This window comes from Rutilus rutilus (genome assembly GCF_951802725.1).
Source record: "Rutilus rutilus genome assembly, chromosome: 4".
NCBI lineage: Eukaryota > Metazoa > Chordata > Actinopteri > Cypriniformes > Leuciscidae > Rutilus > Rutilus rutilus.
In genome coordinates, this window is record NC_140212.1 from 6,789,601 (window position 1) to 6,814,063 (window position 24,463).

General features: G+C 38.3%; 2 protein-coding genes and 1 pseudogene across 3 annotated transcripts; 2 read left to right on the forward strand and 1 right to left on the reverse strand.

The window, feature by feature from the left end:
- Window positions 1-176: 176 nt before the first annotated feature.
- Window positions 177-4,268, forward strand: atp6v1e1b (ATPase H+ transporting V1 subunit E1b). Its single transcript, XM_084406535.1, has 9 exons — window positions 177-476; window positions 1,139-1,204; window positions 1,308-1,417; window positions 1,618-1,684; window positions 1,789-1,878; window positions 1,966-2,034; window positions 2,383-2,477; window positions 2,583-2,670; window positions 3,641-4,268. The coding sequence occupies exons 1-9, from the start codon at window positions 444-446 to the stop codon at window positions 3,701-3,703; spliced, it is 681 nt and encodes a 226-aa protein (XP_084262661.1). The 5' UTR covers window positions 177-443; the 3' UTR covers window positions 3,704-4,268.
- Window positions 4,269-4,392: 124 nt separating this feature from the next.
- On the forward strand, window positions 4,393-15,562 carry ada2b (adenosine deaminase 2b). The gene is made up of 10 exons (XM_084406521.1): window positions 4,393-4,550; window positions 5,337-5,661; window positions 6,052-6,271; window positions 9,295-9,505; window positions 10,731-10,858; window positions 11,434-11,524; window positions 11,714-11,822; window positions 14,271-14,428; window positions 14,550-14,752; window positions 14,844-15,562. The coding sequence occupies exons 1-10, from the start codon at window positions 4,530-4,532 to the stop codon at window positions 14,935-14,937; spliced, it is 1,560 nt and encodes a 519-aa protein (XP_084262647.1). The 5' UTR covers window positions 4,393-4,529; the 3' UTR covers window positions 14,938-15,562.
- A 4,277-nt stretch (window positions 15,563-19,839) lies between these two features.
- On the reverse strand, window positions 19,840-24,151 carry LOC311288882 (putative polypeptide N-acetylgalactosaminyltransferase 8; annotated as a pseudogene). The gene is made up of 11 exons (XR_014630275.1): window positions 23,959-24,151; window positions 23,114-23,291; window positions 22,872-23,038; window positions 22,599-22,782; window positions 22,206-22,404; window positions 21,181-21,295; window positions 20,914-21,099; window positions 20,581-20,718; window positions 20,404-20,499; window positions 20,065-20,229; window positions 19,840-19,972 (listed from the first exon to the last, which is right to left on the reverse strand). The product of XR_014630275.1 is annotated as a putative polypeptide N-acetylgalactosaminyltransferase 8 (transcript).
- Between the last annotated feature and the right edge of the window lie 312 nt (window positions 24,152-24,463).

Sequence of the window (24,463 nt, forward strand, 5' to 3'; positions counted from 1 at the left end):
TGTAGCAGACAACCAGAATGTGTCCAAATGTTTCATTTTTTCAATTGTCCATTTTCCATTTCATCTTATGTCTGCTATTTTATCATTTAAAACTTTTGGGTGAAATGGTTTGATTTTATTATTAATTATTTTGTCAAAGGTTCAAAATAAAAAGCCCTACACGCGCACTGAGATCCGATTGGTTCCCGGAGAGGAAACACGCGTCATGTGACGTATGTGTCATCGTTGACTGAGAATCAGCTGATCCTTCCAGTCTATTTTCACGACTCTGACACTATCACGATCGACCACTTACATATCATTTTGTGCGTTTTTAAATCTTTAGGCTTTTCCAAAAATATTCTAACGTCTTCATAAATATAAGACGTCTTTCCTTTGCCGCGACACGAGCTTTTTCTGTCGGTGGAGTTTAAAATCCTCTTACAGCAGCAGCAGCAGCAGTCATGGCGCTCAGCGATGCCGACGTCCAGAAGCAGGTGAAAACGCATTCAAATGCATCATTTAATCTTCATTACAGCATAACACTATAGAAATATTAATCATTCAGTGCTTTGCTAAATGCATTGTTTTTGACGAGCGTGACAGGAGCGTCGTGATATAACAAGACGATGTGGCCTTCAAGGTTGTTCGTCATTTATTCATTAGACACGCGCTAGCATCACGAGACCTGTCTATATGATAACAGTGAATTTATATGAATACATTTAAATGGGTGTATTAAAGTGAATTGTTGTATATGGAAACACGCACATGTGCATAATGGATCAATAAGGTCAAATTAAATCAATCATCCCAAAGGCAAATGCATCAAAGTGGTGTGATGAATAATATCAAATACGTGTCACAAGATATAGAATGCAGATAATGCAAAATATGAAGATGTAGGATGTTCTGCATAGTAATAGCATTCATGAAACCTACTAAACATACACACTAGACAGACACATTCCACATCCATGTGATGGGACCACGAGAAGAAGCTCTTATTGCTACTGTAAACTTGTTTAATCATATTTAGGATTATTTGTTTTAATAAAGAAAATGCTTGTGCCTGTATTTACACTGATTTCAGGTTCCACTACAGCCTTTTCCCCATTGATATTAAATTGTTCTCCTATCGTTTTCCCATTTCTTCCAGATCAAGCACATGATGGCTTTCATTGAGCAGGAGGCCAATGAAAAAGCAGAGGAGATTGATGCAAAGGTCATTTTTGTTTAGCTTTAAATAAATTATTCCATTAGAACAATGCAATGTTATAGTGGAAATGGTGTAAATATACTGATATGATAAATGACACCCCCTTCAGGCAGAGGAGGAGTTCAACATTGAGAAAGGTCGGCTGGTTCAGACCCAGCGTCTGAAGATCATGGAGTATTATGAGAAGAAGGAGAAGCAGATCGAACAGCAGAAGAAAATGTGAGTGTGACTTCCTCTGACCTAATCCACTAGACGGCCGAATCATTACTGTGGAAATTCCCAGTTTCCTCAAAATCTGTTACTCAAACGAGCGTTTCATGTTGTAAAGCGGTTTCAAATCATTTAATTATTTATGAAATGATCTGATTGTGAATTCTTTGTCCTTAATAGTGTTTAAATGGTTTGCTTCCTCTCCACAGTCAAATGTCCAACCTAATGAACCAGGCCAGACTGAAGGTCCTGAAGGCCCGTGATGACATGATTTCGGTTAGTTCATGTTCTCTTTTGTGGCACATCAATCCTTAAACAAAATATTGGGTGGGAGTTTCTGTTGTCTGTTTATGCAGCAGTTTGAATTCTGTGCTCTTTAGGATTTGCTAAACGACGCACGTCAACGACTAGCGAATGTAGCCAGAGATCCATCCCGATACGCTGCTTTGATGGACGGACTTATCCTGCAGGTGAGCAGTATATAATACAGAGTGTAGCAAATCGGTTCTGTCAAAGACTTTCTGTGAGTCTTATGCCCTAATATTCTCATGTTTCAGGGTTTTTACCAACTCCTGGAACCCAAAGTGAACATCCGTTGCCGCAAACAGGACGTGGGCATAGTGCAGGTCTGTGGATGTATATTTAATGACAACTGAAACCATTAAAAAAAACTAAATAAAATCAACTTTATCTGAAAAAAACTTATTTTAGCTAGTTGCCAAGACAACATTTCTCATTTTCATTTAGTTTAACTTGATGTACTAAATAACTAAAATACAAATAAACATTATTAAAAACTAAATAGAATGTTTTATGCGATATTCCAATTTTGCGCTCAAGTTAAATTTGCAACTTTGGATGGAAACACAGCTACTGATCTAAAAAGACTGACTTTAGCTAAATTTGTCTTTTACATTTACATTTATTCATTTAGCAGACACTTATTTCAAAGCGACTTAAAAATGTTTTATTAGGCTGCTGTGCAGAGAAACATCCCCATTTACAAGGCAGCTGTGAAGGACAGTCTTGAAGTGCGCATTGACCAGGACCACTTCCTCTCTCCAGAAATGTGAGCATCTAAGCAGTTCCTCATTTATAAAATTAGCCTAAACGATGTTAGCTCTCTTTTTTTTTTTTTTCTTTGTAATGAAAGTTTGTGTGTTTTTCTGTGTAGCTCTGGTGGTATTGAGCTGTATAATGCTGATGGGAGGATCAAAGTGTCCAACACTCTGGAGAGCAGACTGGACCTCATGGCACAACAGGTATACAGCATTTGGGCTGAGAAGATTATGAACAGTGTTGGGAAAAGTTACTTTTAAAAGTAATGTGTTATAATATTGTTACTCCCTAAAAAAGTAACTAATTGCGTTACTTAGTTACTATTATTGGAAAGTCATGTTACGTTACTTTTGGATTACTTTTTCTCACCTGGGCTGGGCTTGGTTTTTTGTTTTTTAATAAAAACCTTCAAGAACCTTTCACACCAAAATGAAATGATGCAGGAGAAGAAAGTTCAACACTCTTACTTCAGCAATAAAAACAAAATTAAACACAAATGTGATGTTTAACTAAAGTCATTATTGCTTATGGTTGAATTGTAGGTCAGCAGCAAAGACATTGGTTAATAAAGGCAAGGCAAGCGTATTTATATAGCACATTTCATACATAGTGGTAATTCAAAGTGCTTTACATAGAAAAGGAGTTAAAATAATCATAAAATAATCACAACATACATAAGAAATAAAAAAATCTTGCATAAGAAATTAAAATAACACGAAGTTCAGTTTAGGGCATCCCAAGTGGGATTAAATGGATGAATTATGAATTATTTAGCATTTTAATTATTTCAGATTTGCTTAATAGTTTACTGTTTTTATTCATTTTGAGGAGTACTGAATCTGTTTTTGTGCAAGTGAGATAAGTGAATGCATGTTCACATTTATTTTCAAACTACAATAACCGTCATGTTCACACAGCGCACACAACGCCTCTGCATTTTACTCCCGATTTCTCTCAACATGGGGACAGGAAGAGGTGTCAGACAATAAATGTGAAAATAAAGTAACTTGCGTTACTTATTTGAAAAAGTAACTTGTGCATTACTTTACTAGTTACTTGAAAAACGTAATCTGATTACTTAACTCGCATTACTTGTAAATGCGTTACCACCAACACTGAGAAGCAGTGTTAAATAAATGCTAGAATTTTTATTTGATTTTTATTTCTTTTCAGATGATGCCTGAAATCCGAGTTGTCCTGTTTGGTGCAAACCAGAATCGCAAGTTCATGGACTGATTCTTATTCATAGAGGAAACCTTTTAGAACCACGGCGGAACGCCATTGTTTGATGTTGTATTCTATTTTCATTCTGATGTTAATGACTCCATTCCTGTGTCTGTCTGTCTGTATTTAAGAAAATATCATGTGAATGTGTGTGTTCTGTATGTGGTGATTCATTTTTGCTGTAAAAAATAGTGTTTTGATTGGCTGCTGGATCTCCAGGTCCTGAACATTTTGTGTTTGATTCCGAATGCAGCTGGAATATAACATGTTTATGTTTACAGAAACGTAAAAACTTAAACTGATGTAGAAATTCCATGAAATTCCAAAGCTCTCATTAGTTTGCAAACTGAACCTGATGATAACCATTTAGACGACAGCTACATCTTGAACATCCCACAAAATGGTGACACAGACTTGACTATTACAATCTGTTCAGTTGAATTTTTATTTGCTGTCCTTTACTGTGGTGCAGAGCATGACTTGTATATCAGAACCAAACGTGTCTGTTAACACTGCAAAGATTATATTGATGTGAAAATGACACAATGAAAAACAATATAGACCAGATCTTCCCCCATTGTGTTCTTACTGAGTCTATAGTGTGGATGGTAAATGGGTAAATGTCAGTCATTTGGGGAATGTCATAATGAGAAGGGTTTGCTGAAGGCTCTTATTCTACGAGTCATTTAAGATTTCACAGTATGTCACATGCTCTATTGTCATCACATTCTCAATATGTGCTGTCCTTCAGAATGAGGAACTTAACATGCAGAAACAAGGCAGCTGAAATGCATGCTCTCTGAATGTAAGACAAATAGCAGAGAACAAAAAGGGAGTAATGAGTCAAATAAACTTGAAGGTAAGGAGTTTATATTTATAATTGTATTTATAATATTTATGTGTAATAACTTTATAATCAATAGTAATATTTTAAGGCATGCTGTTTTCTTATTGCTGAGGTTTTCTTTATTAGATTGTTAGAAATGTCAATTATTTGATTATAGCAAAGGCTATGGGTCAAGCAACCATATTCAAATAATAATAACCATACTAAGGAAATAGTGAGATCTAACATAACCTATGTTGAATATAATGATAATTATGATGTAGGTTACATTTCGATCATGTACATAGTAATAATGCTTATTGTTTATTAATACAATTTATGTTCAAAGATTGGTTTTGAACAAAGCGAGTTCAAATGCAGCAGTAAGTGAATTTAGACCCTTTTATGCATTTCACAGAATGACTGCAAAGAAATAAAGTTGACATTAGACTATTGTCCTGACCTTTAACAAGGGATAGATCTGATTAAGACGTTAAACTAGGAAAAGGACAAAAAATAGACAAGTTAATACTTGCATCCAAACCATTCCTGTAAATAAGAAAACAATTTGATTTAGATGTTTAGCAAGACGCATAAGAGAATCTCCAGATTGTCAGCTATGAACTTGAGACTTCGAGCTTTTAGTTTAGTCAGCGTTTAATTTTGTATTAACACAATATATCCAATGCAAAGTGAAATGTGGTTTAGATGCAAATTGCACAGTACAAAAGAATCTAGAACCATCAGACACATTTGATAAAGACAAATCACTTAAAAAAAAACTAATAAGCATAGGAATATCACTCTCTCTTGTCTCAGGATCTCTGTACAAGCATGAGGCGTCTCTTCTGGTGTATCTTCAGCAGGGAAGCTCTGATCATGCTGATGTTACTGTGTGTCAGAGAGTGTAATCCAATGCCAGACCCCCATCAGAGGGATCTGATGCTGAAGCAGGAGATCTCCCAGCAAGTAGGGGGCAGCGTGGAGCTCACTCCGGCTGAACTGCAGTTGGATTCAATCCTACACCAGCTAAAGCTGAAGGAAATGGTTTATTCACCTTTCCCACCTGCCAATCACTTCTTCAAAGTACGGCACGTTGTGCAAAAAAGCCCCATCTTCAAACTACTACAGAAAATGCCAAAGGGTAAAAAATGGTTATATGTTTGGGACATGTGATTTTTTTTCCCCCAAAGAAGTTCAGTGCAAATCACACCAAGGCAATTTCATTGATTAAAGGGGACCACTTTGTGTTTTCGAACTTGGCAGACCTTTTTCATGCTCAAACAGCAACATTACAAACTAAAGAAAGTTGAGAATGTAGGACCCCCCAGATAATAGGACCCCTTTAAGGTTAAGGTGTAGGGTAGGGTTAGGGGTTACGATTTGTTGTAGCATTGTGTAGGCAATCAGCACTGTGATTGACATGACTAATGAAATCTCTGAAAGTTTGCGCTGAAATGGTTTGAAAAAAATAAAATAAAATAATTTGGGGCACAACTGTCCTTCAGATGCAAAATGACTCTCTGCCTTACAGGTGCTGCCCTTCACATCCACAGCTCCGCTATGGTGAGTGTGGAATGGCTGGTGCTGAATGCAACATACAGGCCTCATTGTTACATCTGCTTCACGTGGGACGGGTCACTGAAGTTCCTTTTCTCTACTACTATGCCCTTTCCACGTTTTGGATGCTTTGTCTGGAAACGGCTAGACCTGCTGAGGGCCAGCCTCAGTGATGTCACTGCCTTTGATAACAGGTGATCAAACTTATTTCAACATCAGGCATAAAAATAACCACTGATACAAAAATGGCAGTGGCCATTCAGGATATGTTATTGCACTGAAAAGCATAATTTGTTTCCAAATGCCACAAATACATTTTTACTGTAAGTATGGCTTTAGTGGCAGTTTGACAGATATATATACAGTGAGGAAAATAAGTATTTGAACACCCTGCTATTTTGCAAGTTCTCCCACTTAGAAATCATCGAGGGGTCTGAAATTGTCATCGTAGGTGCATGTCCACTGTGAGAGACATAATCTAAAAAAAAAAAATCCAGAAATCACAATGTATGATTTTTTAACTATTTATTTGTATGATACAGCTGCAAATAAGTAATATTGTTACTATTGTTACTACTAATATGTTAATATTTGGTACAGTAGCCTTTGTTTGCAATTACAGAGGTCAAACGTTTCCTGTAGTTTTGCCAGGATTTGCACACACTGCAGGAGGGATTTTGGCCCACTCCTCCACACAGATCTTCTAGATCAGTCAGGTTTCTGGGCTGTCGCTGAGAAACACGGAGTTTGAGCTCCCTCCAAAGATTCTCTATTGGGTTTAGGTCTGGAGACTGGCTAGGCCACGCCAGAACCTTGATATGCTTCTTACAGAGCCACTCCTTGGTTATCCTGGCTGTGTGCTTCGGGTCATTGTCATGTTGGAAGACCCAGCCTCGACCCATCTTCAATGCTCTAACTGAGGGAAGGAGGTTGTTCCCCAAAATCTCGCAATACATGGCCCCCGTCATCCTCTCCTTAATACAGTGCAGTCACCCTGTCCCATGTGCAGAAAAACACCCCCAAAGCATGATGCTACCACCCCCATGCTTCACAGTAGGGATGGTGTTCTTGGGATGGTACTCATCATTCTTCTTCCTCCAAACACGTTTAGTGGAATTATGACCAAAAAGTTCTATTTTGGTCTCATCTGACCACATGACTTTCTCCCATGACTCCTCTGGATCATCCAAATGGTCATTGGCAAACTTAAGACGGGCCTTGACATGTGCTGGTTTAAGCAGGGGAACCTTCCGTGCCATGCATAATTTCAAACCATGACGTCTTAGTGTATTACCAACAGTAACCTTGGAAACGGTGGTCCCAGCTCTTTTCAGGTCATTGACCAGCTCCTCCCGTGTAGTTCTGGGCTGATTTCTCACCTTTCTTAGGATCATTGAGACCCCACGAGGTGAGATCTTACATGGAGCCCCAGTCCGAGGGAGATTGACAGTCATGTTTAGCTTCTTCCATTTTCTAATGATTGCTCCAACAGTGGACCTTTTTTCACCAAGCTGCTTGGCAATTTCCCCGTAGCCCTTTCCAGCCTTGTGGAGGTGTACAATTTTGTCTCTAGTGTCTTTGGACAGCTCTTTGGTCTTGGCCATGTTAGTAGTTGGATTCTTACTGATTGTATGGGGTGGACAGGTGTCTTTATGCAGCTAACGACCTCAAACAGGTGCATCTAATTTAGGATAATAAATGGAGTGGAGGTGGACATTTTAAAGGCAGACTAACAGGTCTTTGAGGGTCAGAATTCTAGCTGATAGACAGGTGTTCAAATACTTATTTGCAGCTGTATCATACAAATAAATAGTTAAAAAATCATATATTGTGATTTCTGGATTTTTTTTTTTTAGATTATGTCTCTCACAGTGGACATGCACCTACGATGACAATTTCAGACCCCTCCATGATTTCCAAGTGGGAGAACTTGCAAAATAGCAGGGTGTTCAAATACTTATTTTCCTCACTGTATATATATATATATATATATATATATATATATATATATATATATATATATATACACCAAGTTCTGTCATGAAACTCTAGATGGCGCAGGCTGATGGGCAGAGGCGGACAGAGTACACAGCTTCATTACTTGAGTAAAAGTACAGATACCCCTTCCTAAATTTTACTCAAGTACAAGTAAAAGTACTACAGTCAGATGTCTACTTAAGTACAAGTTTTTAAAAGTACTTGAGTATCAAGAGTACAAGAGTACATTTTCTAAATATTGCATTACTACTGCCACAGTGCTTACATTGGTAAACACAGCAAACACTTGAAGCGAAAACTATCATTAACTTGTTCAGAAAATTGAAATAGTCTGGCGAGGTGGGGCCACGGGTTGGCACATTCCCGGGATGGACCTGCTGCGTCTTCATCCATTGTTTCGTCTCTTATCTAAATTCGTCTCTGACCATGGAGTTGACTTTGGCGGAAAGCTGAAGGTGATTGCTGATAGGCTGTCCCAATCAGTGGCGCCTGCACAATCCAATCACGTTTGAGAGGGAAACAACAAATTGAGGGTTTCCGAGATTTTTCTTTTTTCCTTTTTTTTGTTTTTTTTTTTTTAGAAGAAGTAACGGGTACTCACGGTTATGGATAGAAATGTAGTGGAGTAAAGAGTACAATATTTGCCTCTCAAATGTACTTGAGTAAAGTCATGAGTACTCCCCAAAAATGATACTCGAGTAAAGTACAGATCCCTCAAAATTGTACTTAAGTACTGTACTCAAGTAAATGTACTCCGTTACTGTCCGGCTCTGCTGATGGGTCCTTAATTTAACTGCTGATATTTATATTGTTAACCACATGCCACAAGCTGATTGGTTCATGTCACATTTGCAGCCAATGAACTTGCTGCTCAGCATTTAAATGGCTGGTTAGCATTTATATCAGAGTTCCTCTGAAACCCTCCATCTTACCCTGCGTAGATCTGCTACGGGTAATTTTAGATATGCTATCTGTTCTGAAGCAGTGTGTCTTACATGCTCACATCAGCATATCAGTGTATGTATCAGCAGTAATTACTGTAGCAAGTTCCTGTACTTGCTCTGCAGCAGCAGCAGCAGCATTAATCTACAACAACAGCAATAATCAACAGCAGCAGTGTGTGTGTGTGTGTGTGTCCTAATATATTCATATTTAATTATAACCAGTTCCAAAACCAACAAACTGAAAATAGACTAATTACATGAATTCAATTTCTCAGTTTAATGCGGAATCTTACACTCTTCACGGAAGACCCGGAGACGTCTTATCCAACACAAGATGCAGCATGGGACAGGTTTGAGAAGATTTTTATGGCTCTGTCTGGGCTGATCAACTATGCACCTGTTTTTAAGGACTACATTTACGAGGCTCTGACGGAGCTTTACAAAGACAACATCATGTACGTGGAGCTGAGGGTCGGACAGTCCAAGGTTTGCGACTGTTAAACCACATTACAATATTAAGTTTATACAGTGTGTGCTTTTGGATGAAAAATTCAACAATAATTTGTGAACAGATTGCATGTTTTTTCTTGAAGTGCCTCTATTTTGCTATTTTAAAGGTTCCTAATTTTGTTTTGGAGGTCTCGTATACATGCATTTAAGGCCAAAAAAGGCTTTAATTTTCTCACAATATACATTGCAGCATCACCTCGCCTCGATAAAGGACTCACGCTAAGCATGGATATGCCTCCTTCGGACTGCCATTCTATACAGTATATGAAAACCAGTATGTGAGCCAAGTAGTATGTCCGAAGTCATAGCATTCAAGAGTAGTTGAAAAGTACCCAGATGACCTACTACTTCTGGCGAGATTCTGAAGTGTGCATTCAATGGACTTTACTATACTATAAGGCCAAAGGAGAGGATATGTGAATGGAAGTGAAGCGATGCAACTAATGTTGTGGGTCACATGAATTTCATTCATAATACACACATTCGTACTATATAGAACATACTTTTTTATCGGTCACAGAGTAAGTTTCACACCAAATGTATTACCGCTACCTACTATAAATGCAATTTATGACGCAGCATTCTGATTGCTCTGATTGGTCAGACAGCCCAGTCTATTGTGATTGTTCTACTGCTTATAACGTGTGTCGGAAACAAAACGACCATTACTATATCTGAATTTAAGCTCCGGATCTTCCTCAGCACTTGATACACAGTGATGCAACAGTAATGGTGTCAGTTTTACCCTATCCATTCCAGCGCAAGTCCTCAACCTTTGGAAGAGCATGCAAAAATATCGACATGAACACGAACCAAACACTTCCAGGCTTCAGCTGCAACTACAGTGTTTGAGGGCGGGTCAAAGTAGACATTAATTTGCGGCAGCCAATGAAAATCATAGGCAAATTTGTTACAAACCTACGTACATGTAGGAAGTAGGACGACTTGCTTCAGGCAGTTCAGAATCGCTCTTTCTTTTGGGAGACAATAACTTTGATCTTTGAAACTTTGCAGACCTTTTACATTCTCAAACAGCCATATTACACACTACATAAAAGGTAATATTCAAAAAAGCACAATAGTGGCACTTCAAATACTGTCCCTTACAGACTGGTCATGTAAACAAATCCATGAACAAAAACCATGTTTATTTTATATTGTCCTGAAAACGAACTATATTGTAAAATGATATTATGTTTAGGCATATGAACTGGATGGCACTACTCATGACAGAGCGTGGTCTCTGGAGGTCTACAGAAACATCACTGAGCAGTTCAGAGCAAATCATCCAGACTTCATAGGAACTCGTATAATCTTCACTGTCCACAGGTAAAACTACATTACACTAAATTATTATGCTCTGTGGTTCCCTTGCCTGTTTTCTCCAATGAACAGATTAAATAATCCAAATACATTTACCAACCATTCCAAAATAATAATTAAATATTACTTCTGATGTAAAGAATTTTTATATCTGTTACCAAGGGTTGTAACACTAATGAAACGTGTATGTTCAGTTTTATGTTTTAAAATGTTCTTTTTTACAACCATTAAAGAATTACAGCCTTTAAGCCAATTATGGCATTTTATACAGTGATTTCTTTCTTTCTTTTTTTTTGAAAAGAGCGTACCTTTTTGGTTAATTCAGTCACTTTAATGATTACCGTTTTTTAAAAACATTTTTTTAATTTTTTCAATTATGATGGCACTAGATGAATAATAATGCTTCCTTAAAACATCAACTTGAGATTACAAAAGCAAAGAAACCTATGCCATAAATTAATGCTAAGTAAGAAGAAACATTTTAGTGAACTCTCGGTTCAAAAAGATGAATTATATTGTCTAGGATTTTGTTTTGACAGGAGGTTTAATATACTTTTCTGCTGATCTGAATGCACACACAGGAATCTTTATGTATATCAGGTGAAGGGGGCAGTGCAAGAGGCCATTGAAATGCAGCGGAAATATCCAGACATCGTCGCTGGATTTGACCTGGTAATCTCATCCTTGACCTAAGTTAGGTTACAGTCCATAGCCATGCCACCAGAATGGAATAACCAAGGGAACTAAGTTATTTTTAAAAGTATGCTTAAGTTCTTTTTCACAAGGAAATTGGGCTTGATCAGGACCCCGCACGTAACAATAGTATTACTTTTCTCTGATTTGATCAATTTATTGCTGTAGGTAGGTCGTGAAGACACCGGAAGATCTATCTGGTACTTTCGAGAAGCCTTGTCACTCATTTCAGAGATGGAAACACAACTACCTTTCTTTTTCCATGCTGGAGAAACAGGTCAGTATGTGTAGCTCACTTCATTTTCAGTTAGTTACCCAGCTCACAAAAATATGCTCTACGAACATTTCACCAACGTTCCCATTGAGTTCTGAAAACTTTTTTTAAAGAATTATGTTTTAATTTTGCAACTATTATGGGAACGTTTTGAAACATGTTTAAATAATGTTAGATGAACTATCCAACTAAATGTTTTTGCAAATAAAATGTTACGTTAATGTTACTGAAAGAACTTTTGTTCATAAATTTGAGAGAACCTTACTAGTATGATTTTAGCTGGGTAGTTGTACAATAATAGCTGAATTGGAATATGCTTACTGTGTTACATGTTCCCTGTTTGTTTAGAATATATGTTATATTTCTAGTTTTCTGAGTCTATATTTATAGTCCCTTTGTAGTCCTTTTGTTTCATTGGTTCCCCTTGATTGTATTCACATGTGTGTCTTGTAACCTTGTTAGCATGTTGGTATATACACTCACCTAAAGGATTATTAGGAACACCTGTTAAATTTCTCATTAATGCAGTTATCTAATCAACCAATCACATGGCAGTTGCTTCAATGCATTTAGGGGTGTGGTCCTGGTCAAGACAATCTCCAGAACTCCAAACTGAATGTCAGAATGGGAAAGAAAGGTGATTTAAGCAATTTTGAGCGTGGCATGGTTGTTGGTGCCAGATGGGCCGGTCTGAGTATTTCACAATCTGCTCAGTTACTGGGATTTTCACGCACAACCATTTCTAGGGTTTACAAAGAATGGTGTGAAAAGGGAAAAACATCCAGTATGCGGCAGTCCTGTGGGCGAAAATGCCTTGTTGATGCTAGAGGTCAGAGGAGAATGGGCCGACTGATTCAAGCTGATAGAAGAGCAACTTTGACTGAAATAACCACTCGTTACAACCGAGGTATGCAGCAAAGCATTTGTGAAGCCACAACACGCACAACCTTGAGGCGGATGGGCTACAACAGCAGAAGACCCCACCGGGTACCACTCATCTCCACTACAAATAGGAAAAAGAGGCTACAATTTGCACAAGCTCACCAAAATTGGACAGTTGAAGACTGGAAAAATGTTGCCTGGTCTGATGAGTCTCGATTTCTGTTGAGACATTCAGATGGTAGAGTCAGAATTTGGCGTAAACAGAATGAGAACATGGATCCGTCATGCCTTGTTACCACTGTGCAGGCTGGTGGTGGTGGTGTAATGGTGTGGGGGATGTTTTCTTGGCACACTTTAGGCCCCTTAGTGCCAATTGGGCATCGTTTAAATGCCACGGCCTACCTGAGCATTGTTTCTGACCATGTCCATCCCTTTATGACCACCATGTACCCATCCTCTGATGGCTACTTCCAGCAGGATAATGCACCATGTCACAAAGCTTGAATCATTTCAAATTGGTTTCTTGAACATGACAATGAGTTCATTGTACTAAAATGGCCCCCACAGTCACCAGATCTCAACCCAATAGAGCATCTTTAGGCTGTGGTGGAACGGGAGCTTCGTGCCCTGGATGTGCATCCCACAAATCTCCATCAACAGCAAGATGCTATCTATCAATATGGGCCAACATTTCTAAAGAATGCTTTCAGCACCTTGTTGAATCAATGCCACGTAGAATTAAGGCAGTTCTGAAGGCGAAAGGGGGTCAAACACAGTATTAGTATGGTGTTCCTAATAATCCTTTAGGTGAGTGTACAGTATAGCCCTTGTGTTTCCCATGTTGTTTGTCAGGTCTTGTCTTTCTATGGCTGTAAGTTGTTCTCAGTTCAGTCTCCTTGTGTTCCGTTTTCCAGTTTCTGAGTTATTTGTATTTTGATATAGTGATGGGAGAAACGAAGCTTTTCGAAATCACAAAAATGTTACGTTAATGTTAGTGAAAGACCTTTTGTTCATAAATTTGAGAGAACCTTACTAGAATGTTTTTAGCTGGGTAGTTGTACAATAATAGCTGAATTGGAATATGCTTACTGTGTTACATGTTCCATGTTTGTTTAGAATATGTGTTATATTTCTAGTTTTCTGAGTCTATATTTATAGTCCCTTTGTAGTCCTTTTGTTTCATTGGTTCCCCTTGATTGTATTCACATGTGTGTCTTGTTACCTTGTTAGTATGTCTGTATATACAGTATAGCCCTTGTGTTTCCCATGTTGTTTGTCAGGTCTTGTCTCTCTATGGCTGTAAGTTGTTGTTCTCAGTTCAGTCTCCTTGTGTTCCGTTTTCCAGTTTCTAAGTTATTTGTATTTTGATATAGTGATGGGAGAAACTAAGCTTTTCGAAATCACAAACACAAATACTCGCTGGTTCGAATTTTGAAACAAATTATTCGAGGCTTGTTTCGAAAGTGCCCATCACTATTTTGATAATACTTTAATAAAACATCTGCATTTGGATCCATCTCTCCCTCGTCTCCGAGTTCGCCACATTAGACTATGGGTGTTTGCTTTTAGATTTGGATGGTACGGATGTGGACAGGAACGTTTTAGACGCTTTATTGTTTAACACCAGCCGCATTGGACATGGCTTTGCGCTGGTACATCATCCTCTGGCCAAGCAGCTCTCCAGGACAAGAGGGGTGGCAGTGGAGTTGTGTCCCATTTCCAACCAGGTATATTCCTTCAAATAAAAATTTGTTGTACTTCGCATGGTGTGATTTAAAACGATATTCGGACAGACTAAGCAGAATTATAGTGTTACTGGTTGAATAAACAGTGTTTTGTTTTCTCCAGGTGCTAAAGCTAGTCTCGGATCTGCGAAACCACCCCGCTGCGGCACTAATGTCAGACGGTCATCCCATAGTGGTGAGTTCTGATGATCCCACCTTATTCGGGACCACTGGGCTCTCCTATGATTTCTACCAGGCCTTTGTGGGTATTGGAGGGCTGAGCGCAAACCTGGGCACTCTGAAGGAGCTAGCGATGAATTCAATCAGGTGCAAGATTTATTCATACACTTTCATTTGAGAAATAATTTCAGTTATGTAGAAGATGAATTTAAGGTTGCATTTTCCCCCTTTTTAACAGGTACAGTTCCTTGTCACCACAACTACAGAATAAAGCTTTGGCGATATGGCAGGAAAAGTGGAATAAGTTCGTAGCAGAATCAGATAATTCATAACCATGACAAACAGAAGAGGAGAGGATTTTTTTTTTATTATTATTATCGCGCTAACAGGAAACGTTTTTAGACCTTTGGTTTCTCACAAAGCTATGAACAAACGTTCTTCCAGTAATGTTAATAGAACGTTCGTTTTGGATGTTCGTCTAACATATTTTAAATGTTACGGAATGTTTAGAGAACATTCAAAAGTAACCTTCCCATAATGTTTGCAATATGATAAAATGGAATGTTCCCTTATTGTCTATGTTCAGAGAACATTCAGAAATAACATTTTCCCAACTTAATGGGAATGTTAGTGAAAAGCTTTTAGAACAGATTTTGTTAGCTGGGTAGTTACCTTATAAAACTAGGGGGTTTCGAATGAAGAATAAAAAATGAAGAATAAAAAAATCAGCACATTGTGCAGAAGGACTGACTAAATGCCGAGAGTATTATTTGACATACTGCTTTGACCAAGTTTAGACTGTGAGGTTTATACAATGAGTCCTGCAATTCAACAGCATTTATATTTGAACATAAACACAGATGTCTGGTGTGGCTCCCTTGCCGTAGAAGTTCTGTTAGTACTTGATGACATTCCTCTTTACCACCATAAACAATAAAACACACGCTCCATACTGTATATCAAGAACTTGTTCATGTTCATGTTTACACAAAGACTCTTATGCTCACCAAGCCATTTATTTTGCATTATTTTGAATTTAAATATTATTACTATTTTATCCTATCCTATTTATTGTCTATCCCATGGTTCCGCATGAGAAGACGAGAACAGGAACACTGGTTGTTTGACTAGTCTAATAATTAGCAAACACCAGTTATATTCCCAGTAGATCTCATGAATGTCAGTTTGTTAAAGCAGCAAACTGATGTGTCAACAAAGAAAATCATTTTCACATCTCACTCTTAACACAAAAAACAAAACTGCTAGAACTGTCTTTTGATATGTATCAAACAGACGGAAGATATGAGTGGATTTCTTTCATGATACCTGCGATGTGGACATTTATCTTGTATTCATCCATCCAAACTTCTGCCACTCTGAGGGCATCTCTCTTCATTTCGCCAGTAAGGTCGTCAGGCACGTAGGGTTTTTGCGCTTGTACTTCCTCCACACAGCCACACCTGAGCCGAGAAAAAAATCAACATTGAATATAGAGTATAATATAACATAATTCAGTAGAACAATCATGTGCTTTACCCATATTCCTAATTCAACCTCCATCCAGAGTCCCAATCTCACTGAAGAACAGACGGAGAGAAACTCACCTGTGGTCTCGAGTGTCCGGCAGCTCCCGGTCCAGAGGCATCTGGTCACTGAGGAAGGCATTATAGCCGTATTTCTGAAAGAGATCTTCAGCCTTCCTCTGGTCTTCCTCAGAAAGTTCCACTGTCCATTTCTTGAAGAGTTCAGAGTTTGGAAACAGTTTCTTTGCTGGCTTCTTCACTGGTTTCTTCTCATTTCTTCCTTTGAGGCTTTTCTCATCTGCAAAAATGTTTGTGTAAGTCAATAAAATTCGTTAGAACTTTTTACTCTGGTAAACCAGCAAAGTTGAAACCTTATGGCTCATATTAACAGATTTCTGTTGTTTTATCTATTTAAAAATCATTGTCTACAATCATTTTAAATTACATTAATACAATCCAACCAAGTTTCTTCAATATAGTGATTTAAATAATATTTTGCATGACAATGTAAAAAATAAAGGTGTAATTCACCTTTAGTTTTACATTGTTATGTAATTTTTCTCAGTAATTTTTTTTCTCAAGACTTGAAAAATACTTTTGAAAAATGTTTATCATCATGTTTTTATTTTAAAAAGAGATATCCCAGTCATAGTGGCATAGTAACAGCTGTTTTTTTTTAAAGCACTTAATTGCATTAGTGATGGAAAACTTTTGCATGATGCATTGCATAGTATCAAGACAGACAGGCAGACAGAAATATCTTATTTTATGTTTCACAGAAGAAGAAAAAAACATACGTTTGAATGACATAAGGTTGAGTAAATGAAGAATTTCTATTTGTGGGTGAACCATAAGAAAAAAAATAGAGTGAATTTTGGTTTCCTGACAACTTTAAAGAGATTTCATTACAAAACATTAGAAACTCACCAACAGCGTATAAATGAGCCTCCAGTTTGTCCAGCTTGTTGAGGAGAAGTGCGCTGTGTAACGAGAAATTCTGCTGGACTTGGTGAAGCTGCTTTTCTTGAGTTTGGATTTCCCACTTGACAGAACTCATATAGAGAAACACCACAGCGACAGACAAGACTGGAAACAAACTCTTCACACAGCTAATTCTCATGATGATCAGAACAGCAAAATCACAGTTTGTTAACTGTCAAGATGTTATCCTTCTTCTTCACGTACCAGTTAGTCTGTGGGCGCTGTCCCATGTTAGAGTTTGTGACACTAATGTTTGCTGAGAGTTTTTTTTTAGTTTGCTGATCTTTATCACTCTAACATGATCACATTAATCTTGGGAAGGAGGAAACCAGGACATTGAATCCTGGTAGTTAAACACATCAAAAATATTCACTTGACCAAACTGTCTTCACCTCTATGATATCATTCAGCAAAATGAACCAGTCTGACATTACAGTCCTTTAACTTCATTTTCTCATGGTGTGTGTTTTTGATTCATTTTGATTTAGCCTAAATTATTACAGAAGGAACTTGTTACACCAATAACTATTTTATGTAATTTGTTTTTATTGAGAATCACCCACATAAAGTTCACCAAACTAGGAAAAGTCAAAGATATTTTATTTTAAGTCACAATAGGCACATAGTGAGAGTATTCCCAAAGAGATTATCCCCTGTTGCAGTTTTCAGTATTCACAAAACCTGCAGCATTGAAAGACTTAGAAAGAGTTGACTTACAGTATTGTAACATTAATTTATAAAGAAATACCCTGCCTCTGCAAACAAGACTTTTACATTTTACACAGGCTATTTAATGAACTTTAAAGTCTTTGTTGGCAGTTCGTCTGAAAACGAAGTGCTGGGTGAGCTGGTTTTCAGTTTTATTTGCATAGCACTTTCACAATATATAATGTTCTAAAGAAGCTTTACAAAAGTAAAGCTCCACCCCAGATGACTGTGGCAAGGACAGCTTCTGTTCCCCTCTCCTCCATATATGGCTGGTTTTGGCAGCTAGAGGGAGACATGGCTTGAGCGTTCACTTAAAGCTACAATTATGTAAAAAAAATTCGTCGCTAGGGGTCACTAACCTCTTACAATAACAAAGGCATAGATTGATGATGCATAAGCTGAATTATGGAACTTGTCGTCGTGCCGAAGGATCTAATAATGTTTATGGATGAGTGACTACATTGATGTTTTTAACATGACTGTGGTATGAAGCACAGAAAAATAAGCTAATGTGCATTCTAAAAATCTAAACAATTCAGACAATAAGGTATCTAGAATTATTAATGGAGCTGATTAAATACCTATAATCATTTATCATTTTGAATTTTCATTCACTTACAGTTTAGCAAATATAAGATGTTTTAACAACTTATTGATATATGACATACGCATATTACATATCCTCAGTTTCAGGCAGAGTGTGATTATAACAAAACAAGAGGTTCATATTTCATAAAGACTACAAAAACACAAGTGAGAACATTGATGCACATATTATGCAACAATGCAATGTGATGCATAATATTTGAAAAACATCTCAAGTTACACATGTAACCATGGTTCCCTGAGAAGGGGAACAAGACACTGTGTCCTAAGACACTTTGGGGAATGCCTCTGGCATGACGATGTCTGAAATACATGTAAAAACGTGTAAAAACAGCCTGTGACGTCACTTAATTGCAACCGTGAGTATAAAAGGGCACCAAGAGTATGTCATCAGCACTTTTGTCTGAAGGAGACGTGAACAGGTATGCCCGAAGCATGGCAGCAAAACACAGTGTCTTGTTCCCCTTCTCAGGGAACCATGGTTACATGCGTAACTTGAGACGTTCCCTTTCGAATGAGAACTTGCACTGCGTCCGAAGACACTTTGGGGAACGAGTACCCTCCACCATGCTGAAGGAATAACTGCCTAATGGCGACGACAAGCACAAAGAAGGCTCAACCGATCCCTCACTTAGGTCAAAAAGGAATTGTCAATGACACCATTCCCCACAGCCATGACCTAGGCCCATGCCCTAAGCCAGGAGAACCCTAACCGGGGCATGCGAACAACGCCTGTCCCAAGGGCAGAGATCAAGGTCTGGTAATGCCAGTCCAACTGACAGACATTACCTTTAGGGGAATTCAGGCAAGGAGAAACGAGAGTTCCCTCGCCTTGTCACTTCACTAGGAGAATCTGGTTCAACCCAAGGAAAGGGGCTTGAGACGGGTCTAATCAAAGACAGTTTACAAAGGCGGCCCGTATGCCCGTATGCCACTGTCTAGTTAGAGCTCAGATGAGAGGAGGCCTCAGCAGAACGACTCTCTGAGCAAGAGGAGGCCCGACCTACTCAACCCAAGACGGCCTAACACTCAATGTCACTGTCTAGGTGGAACTCAAAACAGCAGGAGCTCCTGTGAGCGGAGGAGTTTTGAACACTTGATATTAACTAAAACTAATTTTTATCTTTATATAGTTAAGTGTTTTATTTAGGGCTGTGCGACATTATTTTGCTAATTATTTTTTCATTAATTGTGATTTCTATTTGAACGGTGAAAATCACTCCTCTTTCCGAGTATCAATTATATTTTTACTTTCTCATCAGCCATATGATATTTTTGTGCCATTTTAGCGTCTAATTTCATTCAGTTCAAAATGTTCATAGCTGCATTCACGTTATTTTATAACACTTTCTGTGATGTTTCTTAACGTGATCCAGCATTTCAGCTGCGTTTATGTAAATTGATTATATCTTGAGTTTCATAAATCCTGAATTACATGTTGTATCTTCCAGTGCTGGTTTCTGCATTCCTGAATAAAAACGTTTTTTACGTTCTGCTCAGCACTGATCTCCAGACAGCGTTTGGTGTCTCTGTTCTGTATGGCCTGTCCCTGAAAATCAAACAAGATGAAGAAAAAAATTGCATGCAATGTTCAGATTGTGATATACCACAGTATCCTCTCAGTATTTGGGGTTTGTTCACCTGTTTGAAGTCCCAGTACATGTGTTTTTGTTTTTCAGTGCCTGAACACCAGGACAGCTCTGGAAACCTGCCTGAGCCGGGATCAATTAGACAGCGCTTCCGATCGTGTAAAAGGGTCGGCAGGGGATCAGCAAGTATCTCACCACTTGCTGTATAGTAAAATACCTGTGTAAGACGAGACTAAAGTGTGTCAAATATTCCTCAAAAATACAAAGAGAAGAGAAGAGAAGAGAAGAGAAGAGAAGAGAAGAGAAGAGAAGAGAAGAGAAGAGAAGAGAAGAGAAGAGAAGAGAAGAGAAGAGAAGAGAAGAGAAGAGAAGAGAAGAGAGGATATTATACCTGTGGGGAAGAGAAATGACATGGATATAAAATGGGAGTGTTCTCCTCAGATGGCCCCTTATCCAAACATAAACTTGTTTGCAGATCATTAATAAGCTGTGTGATAGAGATAATTAGGACATTATATTAAACCTCTCTAAAATTCTCTTGAGTCATAGTGAACCATATGTCACTCACCACTCCATAACCTAGTAAATCATTCCTAGGATTTAACGCTGTATAGACATTTTCCAGATACCATTTGAATGGTTTGCATTTCAGCCTCTCTCTCAGTCTCTTTCTCTCTGAAACATCACCGATGTCTATCCCATGGTTCTGTGGGAAAAGGAGAGAACAGATCATAAATCTAATGAAGAGCCAAAACAATTTAACATTTCAAACCTTTAGTCACACCTCTCGGTTTACTTTAATGGTCTCAAACCGAACCTGACAAAATCAACACATCAAGACTCCTAGAACTGGTCTTGAACATCCAGAATTTGTGTGGCTGAATCTTTTCATTAGATCTACCTGTATGGGGACACCCCAGGCGATGTGGACATATTTCTTGTACTCGTCCATCCAAACTTCTGCCACCCTGAGGGCATTTCTCTTCATTACACCTCTAAGGTCAGGCATGTAGGGTTTGTGCGCCCTTTCAATGTGAGCAACTTTAGAGCAGGGAACAATCTCTATACTTCCTCCACACAGCCACACCTGAGCCGAAAAAACACTGAATATAGTATAATATATAGTGTTTAATATAATATAATTCAGTAGAATTATCATGTGCTTTACCCGTATTCCTAATTCAACGTTCTCTCCTCCGTACACCTGCATCCCTCCATCCAGAGTCCCAATCTCACCGAAGAACAGACGATCAACCACAAGTATTCCCATTACAGAGGGACTCCTGGAGAACAGGCGGAGAGAACGGATTTAATAGAGCACAATATAGCAACATCAGCTCAACAGAACGATTGCCAGCGTGAAACTGCTTTCATACAACTTAAACTTAGAGGCCATGTGATGCTATTTTAAAAGGTTGTTACTTTGTTTATTGGGTTTACTAGTATAGTTATCAAAAAAATCAAAAAACTTAATTTTTCACATATCCCCCTCTATTCTTTGTCTAACAGACTAGCTCTGATATCTACAAAGCTCCTCCTTCCGAAAAGCCCAGAGTTCTCTGATTGGCCGGCTGACCCAATGCGCTGTGATTGGCCGAGCGTGTGTCAGATACAGATATGTAATGCCCCACACCACAATCGTGTCTCACCTTTTTTCTTTATATACCTTATAGAGTGGTGCAGGTATGACGTCAGAGCCGGGAAGACTAATTCGCAGCTGATTCCCTCAAGATTTTCCTAAGGGGTTTTGTAATGGGGTTTTTCAATTTATGAGTAAAATAAAGCCTGTGGTAAATATAAGCTGACGATACTTTGACGTTTTGTTCTACAACGTAAATTACACAAATCCAATTATAAAAACCCTTAAGAAAATCTCGAAGGAACCAGTTGTGAATTAGTCTTCCGGGTTATACCTGCACCACTCTATTTAGAGCTGCGCCATGACAGGTATGAAACTCAATTGTGACAGACGTTTACAGAAGTTGTATCTGGACTTCGATTGATGCATTTTGGGCAGGACTGGAGCAGTGTTTTCTGTTAGATAGAATAAATACCTTTTGTGGAAAATTTCCATATCTTATACATGCACTAACAGATGCATTACACACTAAAGGGAAAGGTAAAAAGCATAAAATGGCCTCTTTAATACGGAGTCACATCTTAAACACAATATTAGACAAAACACACACTCACTTTCCTGGCTGTGAAGGGTCTTTTTGATCGTACCACTTCTGTGGGAAAGCCACGTACGTGCACCAGAGAGCCCAGTCAAAACCATGAGCAAAGGCAGGATAGTTTATCACTTCCAAGTCATTGTAATTCACTTTGTCAAACACTGGACTCAGGACCAGCGTCCGATCAGCCTAGGATACGTGCAAGCAGAGGCTCCGCCCTAAAAGTGAGAGAGTAGTTGAGAAAATGTCATTTCATTATTACACTGTTATAATGTTCATGTGTCTGTGGTGGTTGTTCACAAGTGTTGTCATTGTTATCTAAAATTAAAGCTATTCAAATTATTTCCGTTAATTGAAATAAAGCTGAAATACAATAAAATGTAAATATAACAAGATTACTAAAATTACACACCATTTGACATGGACCTCAATGTGGGCGTCCAAGATGGCAACCACATCTCTGGTGGCAGCCTCCCAGCCTGAGATTCTGGCCTGGGACAGGCCTTTCTGCTCTGGATGGGTCACCATCTTCACCAGGCCTGGGTGCTTCTCATTGATGGAGCTGACATAAACATTCAGCTGTGTCTTCAGCTCTTCTGTGGAAGACATACATCCAGAATGACTAGCTCAGTTTGTTTATGCATCTGTAACTATAGGATTTGATGAGGTTTTGAGAGAAACAAACCATTTCTGCTGTGGTCGTCCACCAGTATGATCTCTTTGAGCAGGTGGGCTGGAGTTCTGTTGATGATGCTGCAAATGGCTCTTTGAATGACAGACAGAGCCTCATCCAGATAAATCAGTATCACGCTGATGGTGGGCAGATTGTGTGGATATTCACGGCCAATGCATCTACAGAACAATGACAAAAGGAAAATGGATGAATGCAAGAACGTCAGAGTGTTTCCATGAACGGCTGAAACTCACCTGTGGTCTCGAGTGTCCGGCAGCTCCCGGTCCAGAGGCATCTGGTCACTGAGGAAGGCATTATAGCCGTATTTCTGAAAGAGATCTTCAGCCTTCCTCTGGTCGTCCTCAGAAAGTTCCACTGTCCATTTCTTGAAGAGTTCAGAGTTTGGAAACAGTTTCTTTGCTGGCTTCTTCACTGGTTTCTTCTAATTTCTTACTTTGAGGCTTTTCTCATCTGCAAAAATGTTTGTGTAAGTCAATAAAATTCGTTAGAACTTTTTACTCTGGTAAACCAGCAAAGTTGAAACCTTATGGCTCATATTAACAGATTTCTGTTGTTTTATCTATTTAAAAATCATTGTCTACAATCATTTTAAATTACATTAATACAATCCAACCAAGTTTCTTCAATATAGTGATTTAAATAATATTTTGCATGACAATGTAAAAAATAAAGGTGTAATTCACCTTTAGTTTTACATTGTTATGTAATTTTTCTCAGTAATTTTTTTTCTCAAGACTTGAAAAATACTTTTGAAAAATGTTTATCATCATGTTTTTATTTTAAAAAGAGATATCCCAGTCATAGTGGCATAGTAACAGCTGTTTTTTTTAAAGCACTTAATTGCATTAGTGATGGAAAACTTTTGCATGATGCATTGCATAGTATCAAGACAGACAGGCAGACAGAAATATCTTATTTTATGTTTCACAGAAGAAGAAAAAAACATACGTTTGAATGACATAAGGTTGAGTAAATGAAGAATTTCTATTTTTGGGTGAACCATAAGAAAAAAAATAGAGTGAATTTTGGTTTCCTGACAACTTTAAAGAGATTTCATTACAAAACATTAGAAACTCACCAACAGCGTATAAATGAGCCTCCAGTTTGTCCAGCTTGTTGAGGAGAAGTGCGCTGTGTAGAGAGAAATTCTGCTGGACTTGGTGAAGCTGCTTTTCTTGAGTTTGGATTTCCCACTTGAGAGCACTCATATAGAGAAACACCACAGCGACAGACAAGACTGGAAACAAACTCTTCACACTGCTAATTCTCATGATGATCAGAACAGCAAAATCACAGTTTGTTAACTGTCAAGATGTTATCCTTCTTCGCGTGCCAGTTAGTCTGTGGGCGCTGTCCCATGTTAGATTTTGTGACACTAATGTTTGCTGAGAGTTTTTTTTTAGTTTGCTGATCTTTATCACTCTAACATGATCACATTAATCTTGGGAAGGAGGAAACCAGGACATTGAATCCTGGTAGTTAAACACATCAAAAATATTCACTTGACCAAACTGTCTTAACCTCAATGATATCATTCAGCAAAATGAACCAGTCTGACATTACAGTCCTTTAACTTCATTTTC